The following is a 20,204-nucleotide window of genomic DNA, read 5'->3' as shown; positions in this document are numbered from 1 at the left end:
TGGAGCGACCCGCGGTAGTCATTAATCCAGAGCCACCTCTGAGGAGAAGAGCGATTTGCCCCCTGCGCGCCCTGGGTGGTCAGGGCTCTGTTGCCAGGGAGAGCTGCCAGGGCCGTCAGGAGAGCAGACTTGAGAAGAGCCATGATTGCAAGCATCAAGTGTAACAATGGTTTCTGCAGCTATGTTACTGCTAGTGATTCATTCTGCAAACATCTTAGAGTGACTGACACTGTGTACGGAGTACGCTCAAAGCACTAGGGAGGCCACAGCACACACATGCGTGCGTGTGCACGTGCGCGCGCGCACACACACACACACACACACTCAAACTCAAGGTACTGCCCTCTAGGTGCTAAAACTCATCCACCCATTGAAGAGCCCCGCCCACAAAGCCTGATCACCTTGTAGATGGCAATAACAGTGTGCTGAGTACACACTGCACCAGCGTAGTTGTAAATGTTTTATATATTCTACCTTCTACCTCCTATGGTTCTCCTGTAGCAACCCTAGGAGACAGGTACTGCATTACACCTCTTCTACAGGTTGTGAAACTGAGCACCCCCCACCGAGTGAAGTGACTTGTCCAAGGTCACAGAGTAACTTAGCACAGAAACTGAAAATACACATCAGTTTTCTAAATTTTAGACTGGCATTCTGCTGTCAAAACATCCTGTCTGTCTTCCTCAGATTGATGGCCCGAATTACCCCAAACTGGCCAGGCAGCCGAGCTCAGCTGTCTGTCCAGCACTGGGGTCCGGAGGCTCCCTGCCTTGTTGACACTCGGGTTTGGTGTGCCCCAGTGTGGATTTGTGGTGACAGACGTTTTGATCAGGCTCTGCCCAGATCCCCACCCCTTCTCCCACTCACTCATTCTTTCATGAAGCAAATGTTTTTGAATTCAGATTAGGTATTGGGCACCATGTTAAGTGACGTGTTGGGTTTACTCCCCACCGTTGCTGAACTAGAGGTGAGGTGAAAATTCTGTAGAAATAGCACTCTGTGTTAAGGCAGCAATACATGTAGAGTGCAGGTGAGACGCAGTGGGGGTCCCGAGGGAAGGAGAGGATGTCCGTTTCCGGAGATCCGGGGAGCTGCTGTTGGAGGGTGGGTAGGATTTGATGGGCAGAGATGGAGGGGGAGACTCCCGCCGGACGGAGCCGAGTGCCCTGCGGCCGCAAGCAGGCGCTTCCCGGGCCAGGCTGCACTGGGGAGGGGGCAGCAGACGGGGCAGGAGAGAGGGCAGGAGAGGCAGGTGAGCTGAGTGCTGCAGAGTGGAGGGTATGTGCTCTGGGACGACCCCCACCAGAATTCAGACCCTGGTGCTAGCGCTTTCTGCAGTGTTTTGTTACCTCTGCAGACACTGGTTTGCTTATCCGCGCCGGAGGATAACAGTCCTCTCTTCCAGGGTGCTGTGAGTGTTAAATGCAAAAATGATTGTGAAATGCCTGGCATATTGTTGGTTCTCAAGTAATGCTAACTGTTGTTACTAACTGCCATGCTGAGACATTCTGTCTTTTTTTTTTTTTAATGTAGGCAATGAGTTTTTTTAAATGAGAAGATTATGTATTGATACAATGATCTCTCTCGGTGGAGATAGGTAAAGCATAATAGGTCCCCCGGCCTCGGAAGTGGTAAGAAAGGCAGGAAGAGCTGAGTCCTAGGGTCCCGCTTGTGGAACGCCGTCAAGGAATGGTTGTCCCGGGCCCTTTGGCCCCTACTGGCTGCCTCGATGCCCGGGGGTCTGAGGACCCACTCTTGTTCTCCAGGGTTAGGGCTGCCAGCTTTAGCAGTTAAAAACTCAAGATGCAAGGTGCCCAGTTACATTTGAATTTCAGACAAATGAAAAATAATTTAGTGTAGTGTATCCCGTGCCGTGTTTAGGACATAGTTATACTAAGATATCACTTGTTGGGTCTCCGTCCAGCGAGTTGCAGAGGAAGACTCATCCCTGCCCTAGGCTTCTCTCTCCGGGGAGGAGGGCCCTGCACCGCAGATTCTGGCGGTGTGTCCAGGTCACTGTCTGGGAGGGACATCAAATGCTGGTGCCACTGCATGTGTTTGGGGATGAGGGCAGAGGGCTGGGGTGTCTGGTCCCGGTCTCCACACATCCCTGGCCCTCTTTCTGCGGAACGTTCAGACAGTTGGCAGAACGGAGAAAGCCTCTGTGGTCTGAGGACTTGTGTCATGGAATAAGAGCAGAGTTGCTTCCAGGAACTTTGACTGCCCCTGTGGTGTGAGTGGCACTGGGACAACCACAGCAGCGGGCATGGTGGTGACTGACCGACTGCCCCGGCCCTGCTGAGCCTGAGGTTCCCAGCAGTGGGCGGACAGCCCGGCAGCCTCACTCTGGAAGTGAACCAGAGAGGACCCCGCGGAGGAGAGTGCTGGGCCCGAGGCCACACAGCCACTCAGAATTGGAGCCTGAACTAAAGTCCGGGTCCGCCCCTCTGGGTCCTCCAGCAATCACCTAGCGCACCGAGAGTTCCTGCTGCGCTCGCTTGGCTGATCCCTGAGCCTTTTCTCCGGGTTACTTGGAACAGGGGTCTCCAGCTCTCCACTCGCCTGTGTGTCCTTTGGTACAGCCCCACGCAGCCTCTCCGGCAGCTGGAGCCCGGTGAGCCCCTAAGCGCGAGGCCGCTGCCGGAGGCGGGGAGTTCCTGACCCTGAGACCGGTGCGATCTTGGGCCCCCGCCCTCCCCTCGGTGCTGATCTCTGCCCCACCCTGACCGAGTGCCTGCGGTTGAGGCTGAAAAATCCGCCTCAGAGCAGACGGCTTTTAACCTCCGTTTCAGAGGAATAATTGGCCCGTGGACCATGAGGTGAAAATTAAAATAAAGCAGGGTGTAGTTTGAGCAGAGCAGCGCCCTTGGGCTTAACAGTGACTTTGACCTGTTCCTCCCAGACTTGAATGATTATCCAGCTGCCAGAGGGTTCTTAGAGGAGTCACTTTATTAATGGCGTTGCTGGTGAGGCGGCTTTAGCCCTAAGATGGGCTTTATCTGCACGCTCTGCAGGCAAGCCCGACGCTGCAGGCAGGGCCAGCCCATGTGGAGGTCCGGAGTGGCGATCATGGGATCTCCCACTCTTTTTATTTTCTTGTTCTTGCCACAACTTGTCATGGGACCAAGAAAACTTGTTTTGAAAATGCTTGACAGCCGAAACAACCTGTTCTCAGGCCTGGATGAGAGGGTTTGTCCTCTCTGACCACTCGTGCACTGTTAGATGTCGGACCAGCTCCTGACTGGAAAAAATGAACGTGCTGTTTTTCCCTCACACTGTTCACAGGCAAGTGCCAGTGGCTTTCCGGGTCCTCGTTCCCCCTTTTCTCCAGCTTCCCCAGACGCGTTTGAAGGCTGTGCCTGAGTCGAACTGATGAACGACCGCTAGCAGCATGTACTTAGGAGGACGGAACTGCCGGTCACGTCTCTGAGGGTTGACTTCCCTGACCCATTAGATTTTAGCCTGAGGTTTCCCACTTGCAGTTAGCCCGGGGGCTAGCTTGGCCTTCTGCACAAGGAGGCCGCACCTCTGCTCCTCCCGCCCAGCCCTGCAGGCCTTGGTCTTGGGTGGTCCTGGGTGTGTCCTAGGGCTGTGAAGGAATCACTTCACTCCTCCTCTGCAAAGAGAGGGTTGGACTAGATAAAAAAAAAAAAAAACTGGCCAACAGTAGCCTAAGGGCACACACAGATAGCCAGCTGCCTGTTTTTCTAAATAAAGTTTTCCTGGAACGCAACCACCCCCATTCACTTACATATTAAGCGTGGCTGCTATCACTGTAAGGAAAGCACTGTGGAGACACGTCTGTGGCCTACTAAGCTTCTGAAAATACCTACGATCTGGTCCTTTACAGAAAAGGTCGCTAGTCTCTGGACTAGCTAATCTGCAGTGTTTTCAAATCCAACTTTCTATGACTTTGGCCTTGTGGCCGTTGTTTCGCAGCCAGCGCTCCCAAAGTAACTAAGGGAGCCAACCAGACGGGGGCCTCTCTCCCCTCTGCGGCAGTTCCATTCCCAGCCTGCGCTCAGATCGTGGAAATCCGCAGAGGGCGGGGGCTTGCTTTGCTGTATGTCTGTGTTTGTTTATTGATCTGATGGCTCTGTATCCATGGTGTCCGCCCATTTTGAAAAAAAGACGCTGCAGCCCTGTAGGTCTGACTTCATCCAGCAGCGTGGTTCGAGGTGGGCCACCCATCTGCATCTGCGTGGAAGGGAGCACTGATTTGTCTGCTTGATGACCGTGACAGGAAAGGGAGCCTGCGTGTGCTGCAGCCTCCAGGCCAGAGCAGTGGACAGGGCAGGACAGCTCAGAGCGGCGGGGCAGGTGGGTGACGGGTGAGAAGAACAAGAATGAGTCCTAAAGATGCCTTGCAGATGCAGAGACTAGGAAGGAACGAGTCTTTCTAATCTTTTAATTTATAAAATTAGGATCCCGGTGACATGCATCCCAGACCCACGTTCCAGATGCCTCATAGGGAAACCAGACACAGACCCGAACAGTCCTCTTATCGGAGTCCCCAGTGGCCTATAGAGAACTTTTGTGCAAATTGGTGGAAGGTGCCCCCTTTGGTTGGCGCAGAGTTCAGCGAATAGCTTTGTGTAAGGAAAACCTGTGCCTCTCCCTGGGCTTAGGGCCCTGGGAGAGCACACCGCTGAGTGGAGCGGGGCTAGGTTTCAGCGCCACTGGCTCCTGGGCCAAACCCTCTGTGGGGGCAGAAGCTGCACTGCAAAGTGCAGCGGCCACTCCTGATACCTGGTGTCCCAGAAGTCTGTCGGGCCCTCTCCCAGGAGCCCTGTCGGCCAACAGCAGGGTGACTGCGTGGCCTTGGCATTTGAGGCCACAGCAGCCTGGGCTGGTCCCCGTCGGCAGTGCTGCGCCGTGGCGTTGGCTCAGAGTCTCCAGGCAGGAGGGAAGATGGGTGCCCTGAGGCTGGGGCTTCTCCCAGCAGGCGCCGTAGGCCCTGCTCTAGTTCAGGTCCTGGCTTTTCTTTCCCAACCTCTGACCTAAACCTGGCTCAGCCTAAGGGACGCACATGATTTTCCACACAGTTCTATCTCAAAGGTGACATGCTGCAACACAAAGAAATGTGTTTTCCGGGGTTCAGAATAGACCAGCTCACGGTGGTGGGACTGACCTCCCCCCGGGGCGTGGGACTACACGCTGCGAGGTGTGTGCGGGGACAACACGGCTACGACACCCTCCCCTGCAGGGTGTGCCGTCAGAGCGGTTTCGAGAGCTCCCCGTGGGTGAGACGGCTGTGTGGTCAGACCTGATTCCCACCTCTCAGCTGACACTGAAGTTGCATCTGGGCCGGCCACGTGGGCAAATTTTGAAAGATTCCTAACCCACCCCTTTACATTCTGCATCTATCAGTGGTTCCAAGCAGTTCAGAGGCTAGAGGGTTGGGACAGAAGAAAGGCTGGGACCCGTCGTAGCTGAGAACTCAATGTTACTTCCTGTCCCCTTTCTTGGTTCCAAAAGGCTGTTGGGGCCAAGAGGGAATGAAGTTGTCAAGGCTCTGAGCCTCTAAAGCGTGTGGAGCGCCCTTCTAAGGAGCAGTTAGAGCCCTGCGGACAGGAGCGCTTCTCTGCGTGCCCTAAAAGACCAGAGGGAGGCTGGCGGCCCGTGGGAAAGCTGGTGGGAGCCCAGTGGGGTCCACACTGAGGAACAGCCCTGAACACTGGCTGGCCCCAGGGGCCCGGGGCCTGAGGGAAAGAACTCTCCCAGTTAGCACATGTTTTCAGTTTTAAAAATTACCACTCTCAGTCACCAAGCTCACGATGATGCCCTCACTTTGAGCTACAAGTGCTGTGGCCAGGCATGGGTTGGGAGCGGCACTCAGCAGGGTCCTTCCAGTGGGCCACGGGTGCCCCAGAGCCATGTGCTTCCAGCCCTAAGCCCATGGCCCCAGAAGTCACGGAGGACCCTCTGGGGCTGGCGTGTGCTGTCACTGGTTTCTGGCTCGTAGTCAGATCCCGCTCAGCCTTTGCCACGTGCCTCTGTTTCACAGACAGGATTGTTGCTTGAATTCAAATGAGGTAATTTTGAAAGCATATTATCAAATACCAAGTATGAAAGTGCAGGCCGCGGCCCCGGGAGCCCCAGGCCTCCTGGTAAGCAGGCACTATTCTGTAGATCTTTGTGGGATTGATGTGACGCAGGAGTTCGTCCTAGTGCGTTCATGCAGCTCTGAGATGCGAGTGGGGGATGGGAAGAAAGGAGACGAACATGGTTTGAGTTCTTACCGTGTACCTGGCACTGTTGCCTCACAACAACCCCATCAGTCCTGTGGGTCCACTGGGGAGGAAATACAATACACAGAGACTCAGGAAGTAACCGCCCGAGACGCACAGGTACTAAGCGACAGAGCCGTATCCGAATGCAGTTCTCTCCGACTCCAGCATCCACGTCCTCACCTCCAAACAGGCGGGAATGGCTGTAGGGTGTTCTCCTTGCCAGAGAATGAATGACTCCAGCAGGTTCCCACCTGATCCACTTTTCTTCTCCCAAGGATCCCCCAGATCAATGACCCAGGCCAAACCCAAGCCAAAAATGCCACTCCCCAATTCTAGACCGGGAAGCTGGAACCACGTGAAATCAAAGCAGAATGAGGCTCCATTACCACAAGCCAAACCTCGTGCTCACAAGGGCAGGGGTTTCGGGGAAACAGCAGCCTCTGGCGCACGCTCAAAACCCCTTCCATGGTGAGCCACTGCGAGGAAGACCTCATCCCCGCCGTGCGCTCGGGCAGGGGGCAGGTAGCTCTTCAGGCACAAAGCTCCCAGCAAGGACTCAGAGTCCTTCGAGGGACCTGCTGGTTTCCCCAGAGGATCCAGCTTTTTGAAGTAAAATTGTAGATGGTTCCATTGGCCCCTCTGGCCCTGCCCCCATCCTGAGGCCTCCCTCGCCTGTAACTCCTCGGACAAGAGCATGATCACGGAGGCTTTGTCCCCGTGTTGGTTCTCAGCTCAGCATCCGTGTGTCCTGTTCTGGAGTTGAGTGCCAAGTGTTTATTCTAATAAAGGACAGTGAAGACGAAGAAGAAGAAGAACTAAAAAAGTTACGGTCTGGCTTGGTCTCCAAAACCGGTCCCCCTGTTGGCAGTCATTCCCTAGACTTCAGAATAGACTTAGGAAAGAAAGAAGCCAGTCAGTCATTCGGCAGGAAACCGGGGCACTTCTGTGGACACCGAAGCCTCTGGTATCCGCGCCAGAGGTGGGGAATCGAAAGAGCTGCATTGAAAGCTGGGCGGACCCAGGGCTCCAGAGCCGGCGACCCCCAAGGAGCATCCGCCCGCAGTGCTCAGGGTGGCAGCCTGGCCTCGGAGCCCAGAGCGCGTGATGGAGGCCTCCGCGGCCCCTCCCCCCAGTTCACAAGGCCCCACTGAACCTCGGCAGGCACGAGCTGCCAAGCTCTACCCAAGGCTGACCACAGAAGCAAGTGGCGTGCATAGTAGAGAAGCCAACCAGCGACCCCAGACCACTTCGGTAGGACTGGTGTGTTCAAGATCGCGAAAGTGAGGCCCGTGGGTGGGAGTTTCCAGGGGACAGATCTCAGTTCAGGAGAAGAGAGCACACTGTAACTTAAAAATGCCTTTAGGTGTTGAGCTGCCCCTTATGAAAGACACTCAGGCAGAGGTTGGGGGCTGGCCCCTGTTCGGACACGTCCTGTGTTGGACGAGGAGCTAAGACCGTGAGTGTCTGGTTAGCGCCGAATGCGTGGCTCAGGGGTCCATGCCGTGGCGCTTCAGAGGCAGGACGAGTGACTGGGCTGGGGTGGTGGCGGCAGACCCTGTGGAGGGCTGGATGCTCACGCCAGGCCTCGAGAGTGGGTAGCTGTGGGGTAGACAGGAAGACCCCCATCACGTTGCGTGGTTCAGGAAAGCACCCTTAGCCCGCAAAGTGAAGGGACTCCCACTTAGCTGGCTCCCATAGTTGCAAAAGGGAATTAATTATTGTTTGTGATACACTTTAAGATTCCCTCGATGAAAGACCTTGTATAAATGCAAATTATTATTATTGTCATTAAAGGTGCTAGACGTCTGGCCTGCAGGATAATGCCCTGTTTTAGCCCTGAGAGGAAAGAGGTCGAACCCCAGGCAGAGAGTTCACTCTGGTTGCCCCAGAGCGATGGCAGGAAGGAGGAGCTGGCCCAGGAGGGCTTGACCTGTGGCTGTGGAAGTGAAGCCATCGACGCCTGAGCAGGGTCAGCATGAGCTCCCTGCTCAGACCCGTCCCTGGGCCCCTGCAGGAAGCAGCCCTTTACTGGCATAGGAGCTAACCCCGAAGGAGTGGGTTTGGGTTGTCCAGTGCTCTGAAGGATGGAAGGCAGGTGGCCAGGATGGATGTTGGCCATCCATCCTCAAGGTCCTCTCTGGAGACAGAGGGGGGATGCACAGGAACTGCACACATACAATGCCTCTGACGGTGGCCATCAGGGCTCCTGAGGGCACCCCTGGAGCAAAGCACAGGGGCAGGGGCATTTATTAATTACTGCTTCCACTGCAGAAACTGCCTCCGGCCAAAGTGGTTGGATTGATACCAAAGCAATAATAAGAGTAGTGGATAATAGTATATTAGACCTGGAAGTGAACTTGGAAGCCAGCCCTTCACTTTACAGGGGAGGCCTCTGGGACACAGAGCGGGGAGGTGCTCGCCCAAGGTCGCAGAGCAAGTAAGGAGTGGAGCCAGAGCCACAGCCCCGGCCTCCCCGCTTCCCGTGCGCAGCTCAGCTGTGTTGGGGTCGCAGCACCTGCCGTGGTACGGCACGTGACAGATGCGGGGCTTTCACGTCGCAGGGCCCTTCTGGGGCCCAGTATTCGGAGAACACTTACGGCACCCCCTGTGTGCTGCTGCTGCTGCTGCTGGCAGATTGCACGTGCCCTTCACGCTCATCCCCTCCCTCCCCCCAGACACCCAGCACCGGCCTCGCTCCCCCGGGTGAGTCAGCACCGTCAGGAAGCAGGTGGCCAAGCAAGAGGGAAGTCGGGTTCATCCCCGCTGTCCGTCGCTGTCCCAGTCATAGTTCTGCTGAAAAGCCACCCTAAACGGAGAGGGGCAGGGGTACCAGTCCACGCCTCCACCTAGAAGGGGTCGTAAGAACAAGTGTGGGTGTAACAGGAGTTGGCGGTAAACAGCTCTCCAGGTTCACTACCAGACTGTTGGTAATTCCTGTTTTAATGGAGGAAACTGAAAAATAGCTTAGATGTCTGGGCGGGGTGGGGGGGAGGATCACCACATCAAAGAAAATTTAGATATCACCTATCTCGCTCCATTGTGTAGACGAGGAAACGGAGGAGTGACTCAGTGTCTCGCAGCGAATCGGAAGGCCGAGCCCTGGACTCCCCACTCGCCCGCCGGTGCTCCCCCACTGGTGCTCCCCCCACCGGTGCTCCCCCCACCGGAAGTCCTGGCCGTGTGGAGGGAGTGTGCGCTTGGAGGTCTCGCAGCTCTGGGTCATCAGCAGCCTTGCCCCCTTGAGATGTGTGATCTTCAGAAAGTTGCTTTGCATCTCTGAATGGTAGATTACTCATCGGCAAAAAGAGAGAGAATAACACCTCTGGTGTGGGCCCACCAGAGGAGTAGGAATAAGATCACACAGATGACAGCAGACCCCACGATGTCTGGCACGTGTTAGGCACCTCCCTGCCCTTACACTCCTGGCCTCCAGACTTTCCCACAGGCCATAGGGAGACGAGCATTTTACACGCTAACCCGGTCTGTGTAACTGAAACAAACAGTCCACAAAAAACTACTTATCCTTGCCACGTAGGATTCACTCTGCTTTTATTGCATTTCATTTCAATGCTGTTCAGGACCCACTGGACTGATTGCACAGCACCTGTGGATCACACCCACCGTGCGAACAAGCCCGTCTGGCACCGTGTGTGGCTGTCATTCATCTGCACTGGAGGTGTTCCTCCCTTCCTTTCTGTAACTGGCACGTTGGGCCACAGAGCTGCCTGTCCACGGCGTGTGTGGGGGCCCTGGGCCTGTGCCGAGTGGAGTGAGCCCCGCGGCGGGCCAGCAGGGCAGAGTGCCCGCCCACCCTCCACAGCGCCCCTCAGCGTGATCGAGAGGACCCTGGAGGTCCTCCGCCTGCCATGGACCTTCCCCACGCCCCCGCCCCGCTCCCAGGGCGGGCCTGGCACTCCAGCAGGGAGGGAGGGCCCCTGGCTTCCTCTCCCATGGAAGAGTTTCTTTATTTGGAACTGCTGCTTTTCCACCTGTGGGCCCAGAAAGCCAGGCATCTGGGGAGATCACTTCAGCTGCCAGGCAGGGAGATCAGAGTGAAAAGAAGAGGCACTATGGCTGCCCTGGCTGCCCCTCCCCTAGGTCTCCAAGGGGTATTAGTGGACACCCGGCTAGGAGGGCGAACACCCAGAGTGCTGGGGTGACCACACGCTGTGCCTCAGAGGCAGCCGGCTGTGGGAGGCGTGAGCTGCAGCCTCTCGGTGCTGAGGTCCAGGGGGGAAACCAGATTCACAGCCAGGCAAACAACACTCAAAAGCCCCAGGGAGACTCTCTGGGAAGCGGAGGATGGTTTTACCCCCAAAGAGTTGATCTCCTAAGCGGTCTGTCAGTCCTTGGTGGGCCCGGCGCTTTCCTGTGGAGGCCACTGCCTGGCAATGCTGAGCAGAGGCCTCGAGGCACCTCCCCGCCAGAGTGGAGCTTGGGTGCTGGACCCGACACTGGCCAGGACCCCACACTGGCCAGGACCCACACTCAGCTCTGCTGGGACCCCGAGCACTTCCTCTTTGAGGTCCATCCTTTGGTTTTTCCCCTTTGGCTGACTAAGAAGGAGAAGGCAGTTCGTGATCTCGGCAGTGACTGACTCACCAGCACCAGCAGGCGACCATCTTTCCCCCGGCAGTCCACTGCAGGTGGGCTGCAGGAGCAGAGGGCTTGAGGTTCCCGCTGCCAAGGTACCTGCCACCTGAGGCACACCTGGCAGGTGTAGATGGGGAAGCAGAATGAGCGCTGGGCTGCGGATCTGCTCTGGGGCCCCAGGCCCCAGGCAGCACCGTGCTTCTTAGTTCCCTGCACCTACTCTCTGGCCTCGGCCCAGCCAGGTGCGCGCCATCATCTCAGCTGACCCCTCTCCCCAGGACCCAGCCCTTCTCAGTGGCCACACTGTCACCTCCTCCTCCTCCCAGCCTCTCATAAGGCACGTTCATGATGGAAATAGCATCAGCCTGAGAGTAAGGAGACAGGGAAGACTGGCTCAGACCCTGCGTGCTAGCCCTGGGGCCTTAGGTCAGCCCTTGGGGGGCCTTCATTCATTCATTCATTCATTCATTCATGCACCAACTTGACATTCTCCTGCTGGGGAGCCCCGAGGGAGGTGAGCACCAGGGGCTCTAAGGCCGAACCTTCCCGGAACCCTGGCCTCAGGGAGCTCACAGAGAAGACCTGTGCTAACCGCCGGCATCGTTGTACGCAGTATTAGAGAGACCATCGACTTCTCTGGCCCTCAGCTTTCCCTTCTCTGTAACGATTGGACAATATGAACTCTGAGGTTTCTTTCTGTTACAAAACTCTGTAATTCTAAAGTTCATCTTTAAATAAGCCAGATATTTCCATTTGCTTGAGAAATACTTACTGAGCTGCTGTGCGTTGGGCAATATACTGGAAGGTAGGGTGTTGTGAAGGAGCCTCTGCTGGGGGTGGGAGAACGGCTGGGACACGGCACACACATGCGCTCAGAGATGGAGCCCAGAGGAGCGGGGCAGCCCCGGGGCCGGGGAGGCTCGGGAGCCTGCGAGGGCGGCCCTGGCCCTCCCTCTCACTCGGCCAGCCGGCCAGCCGGCCCCCTCCTGCCCTCCTCCCCCTCCTCGTGCACTTCACCGTTAGTGTCCCGGGAGCAGAGCTGCCAGCAGCCCCCGGGAGCAAGGCCCGGCCCTTGCAGCTGCAGAAGCCGGCTGCGAGCGGCTCGGGCCCAGAGGAACTGGCCAGGCTCCAGGGGGCCTCCTTGGAGTGCCTCAGGAGGAGAGGACTACTAGGTAATTTTGATCATTTTAGAAAAGCATTTAAAAATACCCTATGATTTAGATGAAGCCAGATTTCATCCCGATACTTTGATGTCTAGAAATGGATCCCAGTTGGTTGAAGTCCTCCGAAACAGCTTTTGGTTTAATCCAACACATACCGAGACTACGGCCTCAGACACATCACAGACGAGGAGCCCGAGCCGTGTAAGACACAGTCTAGACACCGGCCTCGGCATCTCAGACTCGAGGCCGGCCGTGGCCGGGCCTGAGGTCAGCGGCCCCGTGTGCCGTGGAATTCAGCAGAGGGGAGATGGATTCCAGCTGAGCACAAGGCCACTCCCTGGCACTGAGCTTTGATAGTTTGTTCTCAGAATGATATCAAACCTTTGCATCGCAAGTGTGTTGATTTTCTTGTTTTGCAAGTTTGGGCCCCCTAAAAACGAACCGAGCCTGCTCAGGGGGTGGCGAGTGTAGGGAGACTTGAGTGTGTCAGCGGGTCACAAGCTCTTGTCTGTTCCTAAGGCCGGGCTGACACGGCCCGGGGCACGGCTGCAAAAAAGTGCCCATCGTGCCAGGTCTGCACGGGGGCCTCCAGAGGGTTTGGGGGGACGGGCGCTGAAGGAGAACTGGTCTCTTTGTGGGGATCCTATTCCCAGGATGACCCTGTGACATGCGGAGAGTAACCCCAGATGAGTCACTATTTACAGTGGCCGCTCAGGACAATGCGGACGAGGCAAGACCACGAGGAGTAATTAGCAGGCCTTGACTTACACTATTTACAGGGCTGCTTGATTTTTCAGACCGCAGTCGGTTTTCATATGGGTGATTGAAAACATGTGCAGTTGAAGTCACCGCTGCAGGAGAAAACTGGAAAAAGAAATGAGCCTTAGATGTTTTGGAACTTGCCTCTATTTGCCAGAATGAAGTCTGACTTGATTTATATGTTCTCGTTTTCCTGACAATGAGGGTCGTGTCCCTGAACCGCTTCTCCCGCCCGCCCCTCCCCGCCACCACGTCGGCCTGACTCTGGCAGACAGCATCAGGCTCATCTCGTGATCGCCCAGAGAGAAGCGTTTTTTAATTCCAGAGAGAGTCTACTCTTGGTCCTGTTTTGGAAGACGGCGATTGTTTAGGCTCTTGCAAAATAAAAAGCCCTAAGTGAGGGAGGCTAGAGGCAGCGAGACCACAGGCCCCCCTCCACGTGGCCACGCTCCTGTAGGCAGATGTGCTCCAGGGGCACCGGGACCAGAATGACACTGGGCAGTTGTCTTCGCTAACCCGAGAAGCTCGCTTTCCCATGGCAAAATGGGAGTGTGGCGCCGCTGCGCTGGCCAGAACGCACTTCTGTGAGCCCAGCCGTGCGCACAGCCTGCCCGGGTTTACCCTTCCCTCCGCCCCGGGTCCCCGGCCCCTTCCCGCTGTGGAGCCTGTTGTTGGTTTCACTTTCTTAAAGCTTTTTTGATTCAGATTTTCAGGTTGTGTGGATTTTTATTCTCTTGAAAAGCCCCTCTTAATTAAGAACTGTGCTGCCAGTAGGGAAAACCCCTGTCGATGGGACCTTTTGAACAAAGATTTCTAGCCGCCTCCCCACAAGGCCTTTGAGGATGTTCCTGATGGCCCCTGTCGTGGCCCTCTGCGGAGCTGCCAGAGCCCCTTCCCCAGAGCACGCGGACTACTGAATTTCTCACGCACCGTCGCCCCGTCTCCCGGGGAGACTGCGAGCTTCCGAGCTTCCGGACTGCGGGCCACCTCTCCGGGGAGGGCAGAGGGAGGGCCGAGAGCGGCAGGCCGCCCCTGCCCTGTAAACTGCCCGTGGTGCTCTGCAGTGCCCATCACTAACCCTGTCCCATTTGTGAAACGGTGTCCCAGAAAATGACAGCTGCCGCCACCCACGTACAAGATGCTGGACCCCAGGTTCGGCTAGTGCCCTGATGTAACAGATGAAGGGTCAAGACACAGTGAGGTCAGGTGGCTTTCTCAAGGTCACATGGATATCTTAGAACCATAACTGGGCGGCACTTAGAGATCGTCAAGTGTAAATCTTCTTGTTGCAGGTGAAGAAACCGAGTCCCAGTTTCTGATGACATGACAAGCCAGGGCCTGGACTGGAACCCACTCTTCTGCCCCGTAGTTCAATGTGCTTCCCACTTCCCCACTTTCTCCCCTTTATGGGACATGCTGCCCTGGACAGAAAAAGATCTGTGTGAGGCCAGTTTCAATACCCACATCATGGGTAGTCAGAACCCCAAGATTCTTTTTTTTTAATTGTTATGTATTGATTTTAGAGAGGTAAGTGGAGAGAGAGAGAGAGAAACATCGATTTGTTGTTTCACTTATCGATGCATTCATTGGTTGATTCTTATATGTGCCCTGAACGGGGATCGAACCTGCAACTTGGACAATGCTCGAACCAACTGAGCCACCCAGTCAGGGCAGAGCCCCATGATTCTTCAACGTTCGTGGCTTCAGCCTCCTCCCTGATCGAGCCTGTGACCAGAGCCTCCCACTGGAGCACACCCGCCAGCTTGGACGTGCCGGGCCTGCGGGTGCCGCTCACTGCAGAGCTCGTCCCTAGACGCCATAGGATGTCACCAGCAGCTCCAGACGGGATTTCAAGAGGTGCTCAGTGTCCCAGTGACTTTGGCTGGACATTCATCCATGAGGTTGGCCATCCCTGTGCCTCCAACTGCCAGCTCCATATAAGTGCAGAGTGACCCAGGAAGCCACAGGGAAAGAATAAACTGAGGGCAGTGGCCCTGGGACCTGTCTTTCCACACAGGGTCCATCTGTCCCCTCAGATGCACGGCCTCACCCTCTCAGACCCCGCTTGGCGACAGTCAACATCTGTTGATCATCTGTTATGACAGATGACAGGCACTTGGACCATCTCGTGTAGTCCCCATGAGGGTCACCGTTTAAGCTTTTCTCCTTAGAGTGGATGGAACTAAAGCTAAAGAGGGGAGCTGCTTGCCCCAGTGATAGCACCAGTGAGGAGCAGGGCCCAGCCTGGAGCCCAGGGGAGGTGGGCTCCAGCACCCTGACCGCGCTACCTGTCCTCCACAGCCTGCCGCCTGCAGGGCCCACTTTGTACGTGAGCCCAGAGCAGACAAGAGGTTCACCTCCGGACCCGAGATCCAGAGGAGTAGACCCTCTGAGCACCCGAGTCCCCCGCCCCGGGCTTCAAGGAGCCCACCAGCCCCGCCCCCTGCTCTGCCCTTGCGCTGAGGCCTGAGGCTGGCGGGAGCCAGTGCTGCTCCCATTCATGCATGGAAAACCCACCGGCCGCAGCCCGGGACCCGTTCTTTCAGTTCCCTTCTCCCAGCCCGAGACCCTGGGACTGGCCCGGGTTCTGGTTGTATAGAACTGGAGCAAAGGGACCCAGCTCAGTGGAGAGGGTCGGAGCCCCACTTTGTCCCGCGGCACCCTGAGCTCCGGCCGTCTGAAAGCGAGCTCCCTGCCAGCGTGAGGAGAGTGAGGGGCCCGGCCAGCCGCCATGGCCGGCTCCTGGGAGGTGAGGGGTCCTTCCCTCCCCACCCTATATCACACACTTTGTCTTTGGGTCGAAGAGTTTTTAAAAGGTGACGTAACTAGTGCCTATGGCAAGATAAGCTCCTGGAAGCTGTCCATTTTCTCCAACACAAAAGTGAAATAAGTGAAAATAGCACTTTAGGAAAATCTCCCCATGGGTGGCAGCCACTGTCATTTTGCCTGCCCTGCCCCCCCCGCCCTCCCCCCCCCCCGCCCGTGACCGGCCTCCTGAGGACCGCCGAGAGGTGGCCGCCTGCAGGGGCCGGGGGCCTTGTGCCTGGGAACAGCCCTTCTCCACGTGGCTTCCCCTCCAGGTCACGCAGTCGGCCCTGGCAGGGGAAGCCCAGGGCAGAGCAGGAAACTTCAGAACTTTCTGAAAGAGGAAAGAGCCTGCTGTCGGGCATACTCCCGGTCACCAAGACCTTTCGGTCTCAGGAGCTTCACTGCTGCAGCCCCTTCCCCAGAGGTTTCCAAGGAAAAACTAAGCTGCTCTTTCCTCCTTCACATTGTCTCTTGCAAGCGTCACGTCACAGTGGGCTTGTCCCCCTCCTTACCATGGGGAAACAGAGCTCAGGGCGCCTGACTCTGGGTTCAGGGCACTTCGTACCCGGTCACAGCCCCCCTCCCCATGAAGACCACTGTGGCGTGGTGCAGTGGGTGGGTCAGGGCTCTGGGGTCTTAAGTCTCAGAGGAAGTTCGGCCGGCTCAGGACCATGTTGAGCAAGACGTGGGTGAAAGAGGGGGCTTTGTCTTTCTTTCTCACTGATTATTGGCATGAAGCTTGAGAGTGGCCTGCGTTTTCTTCTTTGTACTTGACTATTACATCTGCCTGCTGTCTGGGGTTGCTGTCTCCCTGCTTCTCGAACAGCATGCGGGCCTACACGGCCCGCTCCTTGCACACACAGCGGCCTTCGGTGGTCACCTTCCCTACAGCCCGAGAGGCCCCGCCGAGCGCCGTCTGCGGGCAGGCCTGTGGGGCCCCGAGAACGGCTCGCTGTCTGCTTCCCAGGGCCGGCAGCAGCCCGGCAAGTGAGACCTGTGCGCGTGGGACAGATGCCCAGGAGACACAGCGTCTACGTGCAGGGAGGGAGAGAACCCTGGTGACCAGGGAAGATTTGGTGAGCACAAGGGCATCAGGCCCGAGCGTGAGTAAGGCCCAGAGGTGAAACACGGCGTGTGCGAGGGAAGAGCAAGTGGCCGGATGGTGCGGGGTTGGTGCAGGGTGGGGGCGGGGGTCACATGCTGGGTCGTGCACGGGCTTCAGGGGGTCTGGGACATCCCCCCGTTGCAAGTAACATCTCAGTGGAGAGACTTACCAGCAGCTTTTCTGGGAGGAGATCCTCAGCTTCCTTAGCTTCTCAAAGTGGGGGTAGGGGAGGCACAGGTTTTAATGCGTCGTGGGGCCAGAAGGGGAAGAGCACCGAGTGCCGGGCTGCGAGTGGGGGCAGTGAAGGGGCCGGCCCTCGGAGGGGACTTACCCAGCTGAGGCGGGAAGGTGAAGTGCACCTGTGTCCAGGTGAGAAACGGGCTTCTGCAGCCATGGTTGCAGAGCAACAAGGCCGAGAGCCAGAGGGTGTCAGGAAGGAGAGAGGACATCGGGGAGGAAGAGGAAGAGCCTGCAGGGCGAACCCCCACGGGGGCTTAGGGAGAAGTGGGAACGGGGTGCTGTCACGGAAGTACAAATGGGCCAAAGCACTTCCGGTGCCAAGCGCTGAGGGACACTTCATTTGGGACACACTCTGGTTTCGGCGACAGAGCGACAGCCCGGCCACAGGGCCTGGAAGTCTGGGAGGGAAATGAGGGCTGGGCTCTCTGCAGAGGGTGGTGTCAGCCTGAGAGGAGCACGCTGAGCCGGGGGGCAGGGGCGCCCCTCGGAGTGAGAGTGGGGAAGCAGACTGTGAGGTGTGGTGTCACAGAGGAGCGCTGCCAGCAGGGGCGGGGGGCCAACACGTCAGTGCTGCCGAGGGCCGCGGAGCCTAGGACTGAGAGAGCCGGAGCGAAGGGGTGCAATTCAAATACCAGTTTCCGTGGACTGGGTGTGGAGGGAGGGGAGGCGGTCAGGGGTCGCCCATGACGGCACTGCACTATGACCTGGGGATGGCCCGGCCCACCGAGTTGCTGCAGGACCCCTATTTGAGTTTTCAAGACCCCCAAGCACCTCTTTTCCCCCCTCACTGCTTCGGCACCACTGCCTGCTGTCTTCCAGTTTGCCTCTCCCTCTTCTGTCTGGGGCTCCTGCTCTCCCGGGGCTGGGAGCCCAGGCCTGTCAGAGCTGCAGCCTAAACAGGGTGGGCTGCGGGAGGCTCTCCCAGCGAGGTGCACGAGGCCTTTGCAGCACTGGTGACAAGTCTTGGTGGCCCTCCCTACAGGTCATGTCACAGTGCTGGGTGAGCCACTCATGGACAAGTGTGACTTCTCTGCTCTTGTAAGAGTCAGGGGCAGAGGAGGGAGAAGCAGGAGGCAGGCCCAGGTGACAAGGGCATGGGCTGCCCACCCTGACCTGTCCAGCTTCTCCCTGCACTTACTGTGTTTAGCTCCAGCTCCCAGCAAACTACCCCCTGCCCCCAAGCCACCGTTCCTGCTGTGTCTTTCTCCTAGAACCCCTGTAATGCCTACTGTACCCCTACTTGCCCTGAGCACCCCGGGTTGCTGCCTCCTAGCCCCTCCATAAGTTCCCTGACCACCTCAGTTGGTGTTATGTGTGTGTCTGTCTCCTCTAAACCAAGATCTCCTGGGTGGCAGATGCCACATCTGTGTCATCTCACAACCCCGGGCACCTCACAGAGTGGTTGCACAGAGTAGGCCCCTGTCCGGATGCGTGTGTAGACCCCGCTTCTACAGATTCGAATCTGGGTGCCAGAGAAGCCCAACAGCAGGCGGGTCTGCCCTAGACCCCGTCTTTGACAGGGCAAGATTCTCTTGACACCCACCCGGCTTGCTTTCCAGGATCCCAGGCTGCATAGTCAAGGTCTGTCCAGAAGGTCTCCAGCCACGTACTGTGAAAAATAGAGACCATTTATTGAAAAAGATACAAGAAACACTGTACATAGGACAATGATACTTCTGTCCCCTTCAAAGTAGGCACGTTGGGACCTCACACAGTTCTCCCAGTCTCCGTCAGCTGTTTGTCACGTGTTCCTGAATCTCATCGACAGTCTGAAATCTCTTCCCTTTCAGAGGTGATTTTAGTTTTGGGAAAACCCAGAAGTTGCAGGACCCCGAATCTGGTCTGTAGGGGGCTGAGTCACCTGGGTGATTTGATCATGCAAAAAACTCTACATGAGACATGATGCATGAGTGGGCACGTTGTCATGATGAAGCTGCCAGTCACCATTTGTCCATAGCTGCGGCCTTCTGAATCATCTGAATAGTTTCTGCGGAGGACTGTTCAAGCTTCATGCAAAATTTGATGTAGATTCATTGTTCTACTCGTTCATTCATTTTCACTGTGATGGCCACACAGTGCACATGCTCAGTCAGTGGCATCTACCACCCCCACTGACTAGTGCAGTGAAGTCGTCATTGTTCACACATGCGCATTCCAGTCCACTCTCCGTGGCTGCCAGGTCACATCAATGTTGCACAAACTGTTCTCGTTATATTAACAATGGCTGGGCTTTTTCTGGACAGACCTCATATGTTTGGAAATAATTGGAGACCATGGGTCACTTAGAAATCCTTTTTGTTAAAACCTCTTTGTCTGCATGAAGTCACAGGTCCAGTCGAGTAAAAAGTGCAGCCCTCTCGATATCCCAGATCACCACGACGACTGGGCAGTTGGCCTGGGCAGTCTCTGGCTTGTAGTGTGAACAGGCTTGTCTTTGGCCTGGGAAACAGAGGGCGGAGCCTGAGTGCTGATGTCTAATAGCAGTTGGCAGCCAGGAAGGTCTTCATACAGGCCCTTGAAATATCCGTGCGAGATAGCACAACAGTGAAGTGCGTGTACCTCCCTTGGAAAAATCCAGAAAGCTTTGCATCAGCAGGAAGGAAAATCCAACCCGAGACGCATGAACAATAAATAACAACTGTTCTGAGTTAGGTTGAAAGCTCTGAGTTGCACTTTTTTCGAGTTGTTTGTGCTAACCACAGTTTTTTCTCCCCCCTCTTTCCCACCAGGGCTTATTTCAAAACCTTTGTCCCTCAGTTCCAGGAGGCAGCCTTCGCCAACGGAAAGCTCTAGGAAACTCCAGTCTTGAGAGGTGGCCAGCCAGACTGCTCTGTCCACACGCGTGTCAGCGCACAGGGCCGCTTCCTGGAAGCCACTGGGAATGTCTCCATGGCAGCGCTGTGCTCACACAGCGGCTTCGCGAGCCCCCTCTGGAACCCACACCCGAGCTGGCGGCGGGAGCCCGTCCTCGAGCCCCCCACCTCTGGCTGCTCCCTCTTTGTTCCCTTCCGTGTGTTTCTGAGTTGGAAGAAATAAAGTCACAAAAGCCATGACGCAGTGTTTTTCCAGGGAAAGTAAGACATCATAAATGCACACACCCTTGTTCTTTGTCTCGAAGACCTCTTTTAAGTTTTAAGACCAAACCCTCCTTTGCCTTTTCCACCCCCTGAAACTAGTGTCTTACGTGCGTGCGTGTGTATGTGTTTCATTCACACCCCAGGGTTTCCCATTCGGGGCAGTTTCTCTGTTGGAAAAGGTGCTGCCTGAGTGAAACTGGCCGACTTGCACTGTGTCAGCCGTCCC

At 56.5% G+C, this 20,204-nt stretch overlaps 1 protein-coding gene across 2 annotated transcripts in view; it reads left to right on the top strand.

Moving 5' to 3' along the window:
* BABAM2 (BRISC and BRCA1 A complex member 2) overlaps positions 1–19,954 on the top strand; it is a 338,154-nt gene extending 318,200 nt beyond the window's left edge. For both annotated transcript variants that reach the window (XM_045844469.1, XM_045844467.1), the window contains one exon: positions 19,631–19,954. In XM_045844469.1, coding sequence (XP_045700425.1) covers positions 19,631–19,694 — 64 coding nt within the window. In that variant the 3' untranslated portion in view covers positions 19,695–19,954. The remainder of the gene's footprint in view (positions 1–19,630) is intronic.
* The last annotated feature ends 250 nt before the right edge of the window (positions 19,955–20,204 follow it).

Source organism: Phyllostomus hastatus, unplaced genomic scaffold (assembly GCF_019186645.2).
Source record: "Phyllostomus hastatus isolate PE091 unplaced genomic scaffold, TTU_PhHast_1.1 phas_contig_402, whole genome shotgun sequence".
NCBI classification, from domain to species: Eukaryota; Metazoa; Chordata; class Mammalia; order Chiroptera; family Phyllostomidae; genus Phyllostomus; species Phyllostomus hastatus.
Note: the sequence above shows the minus strand (reverse complement) of the source record. Positions and strands in the feature narration are given on the sequence as shown.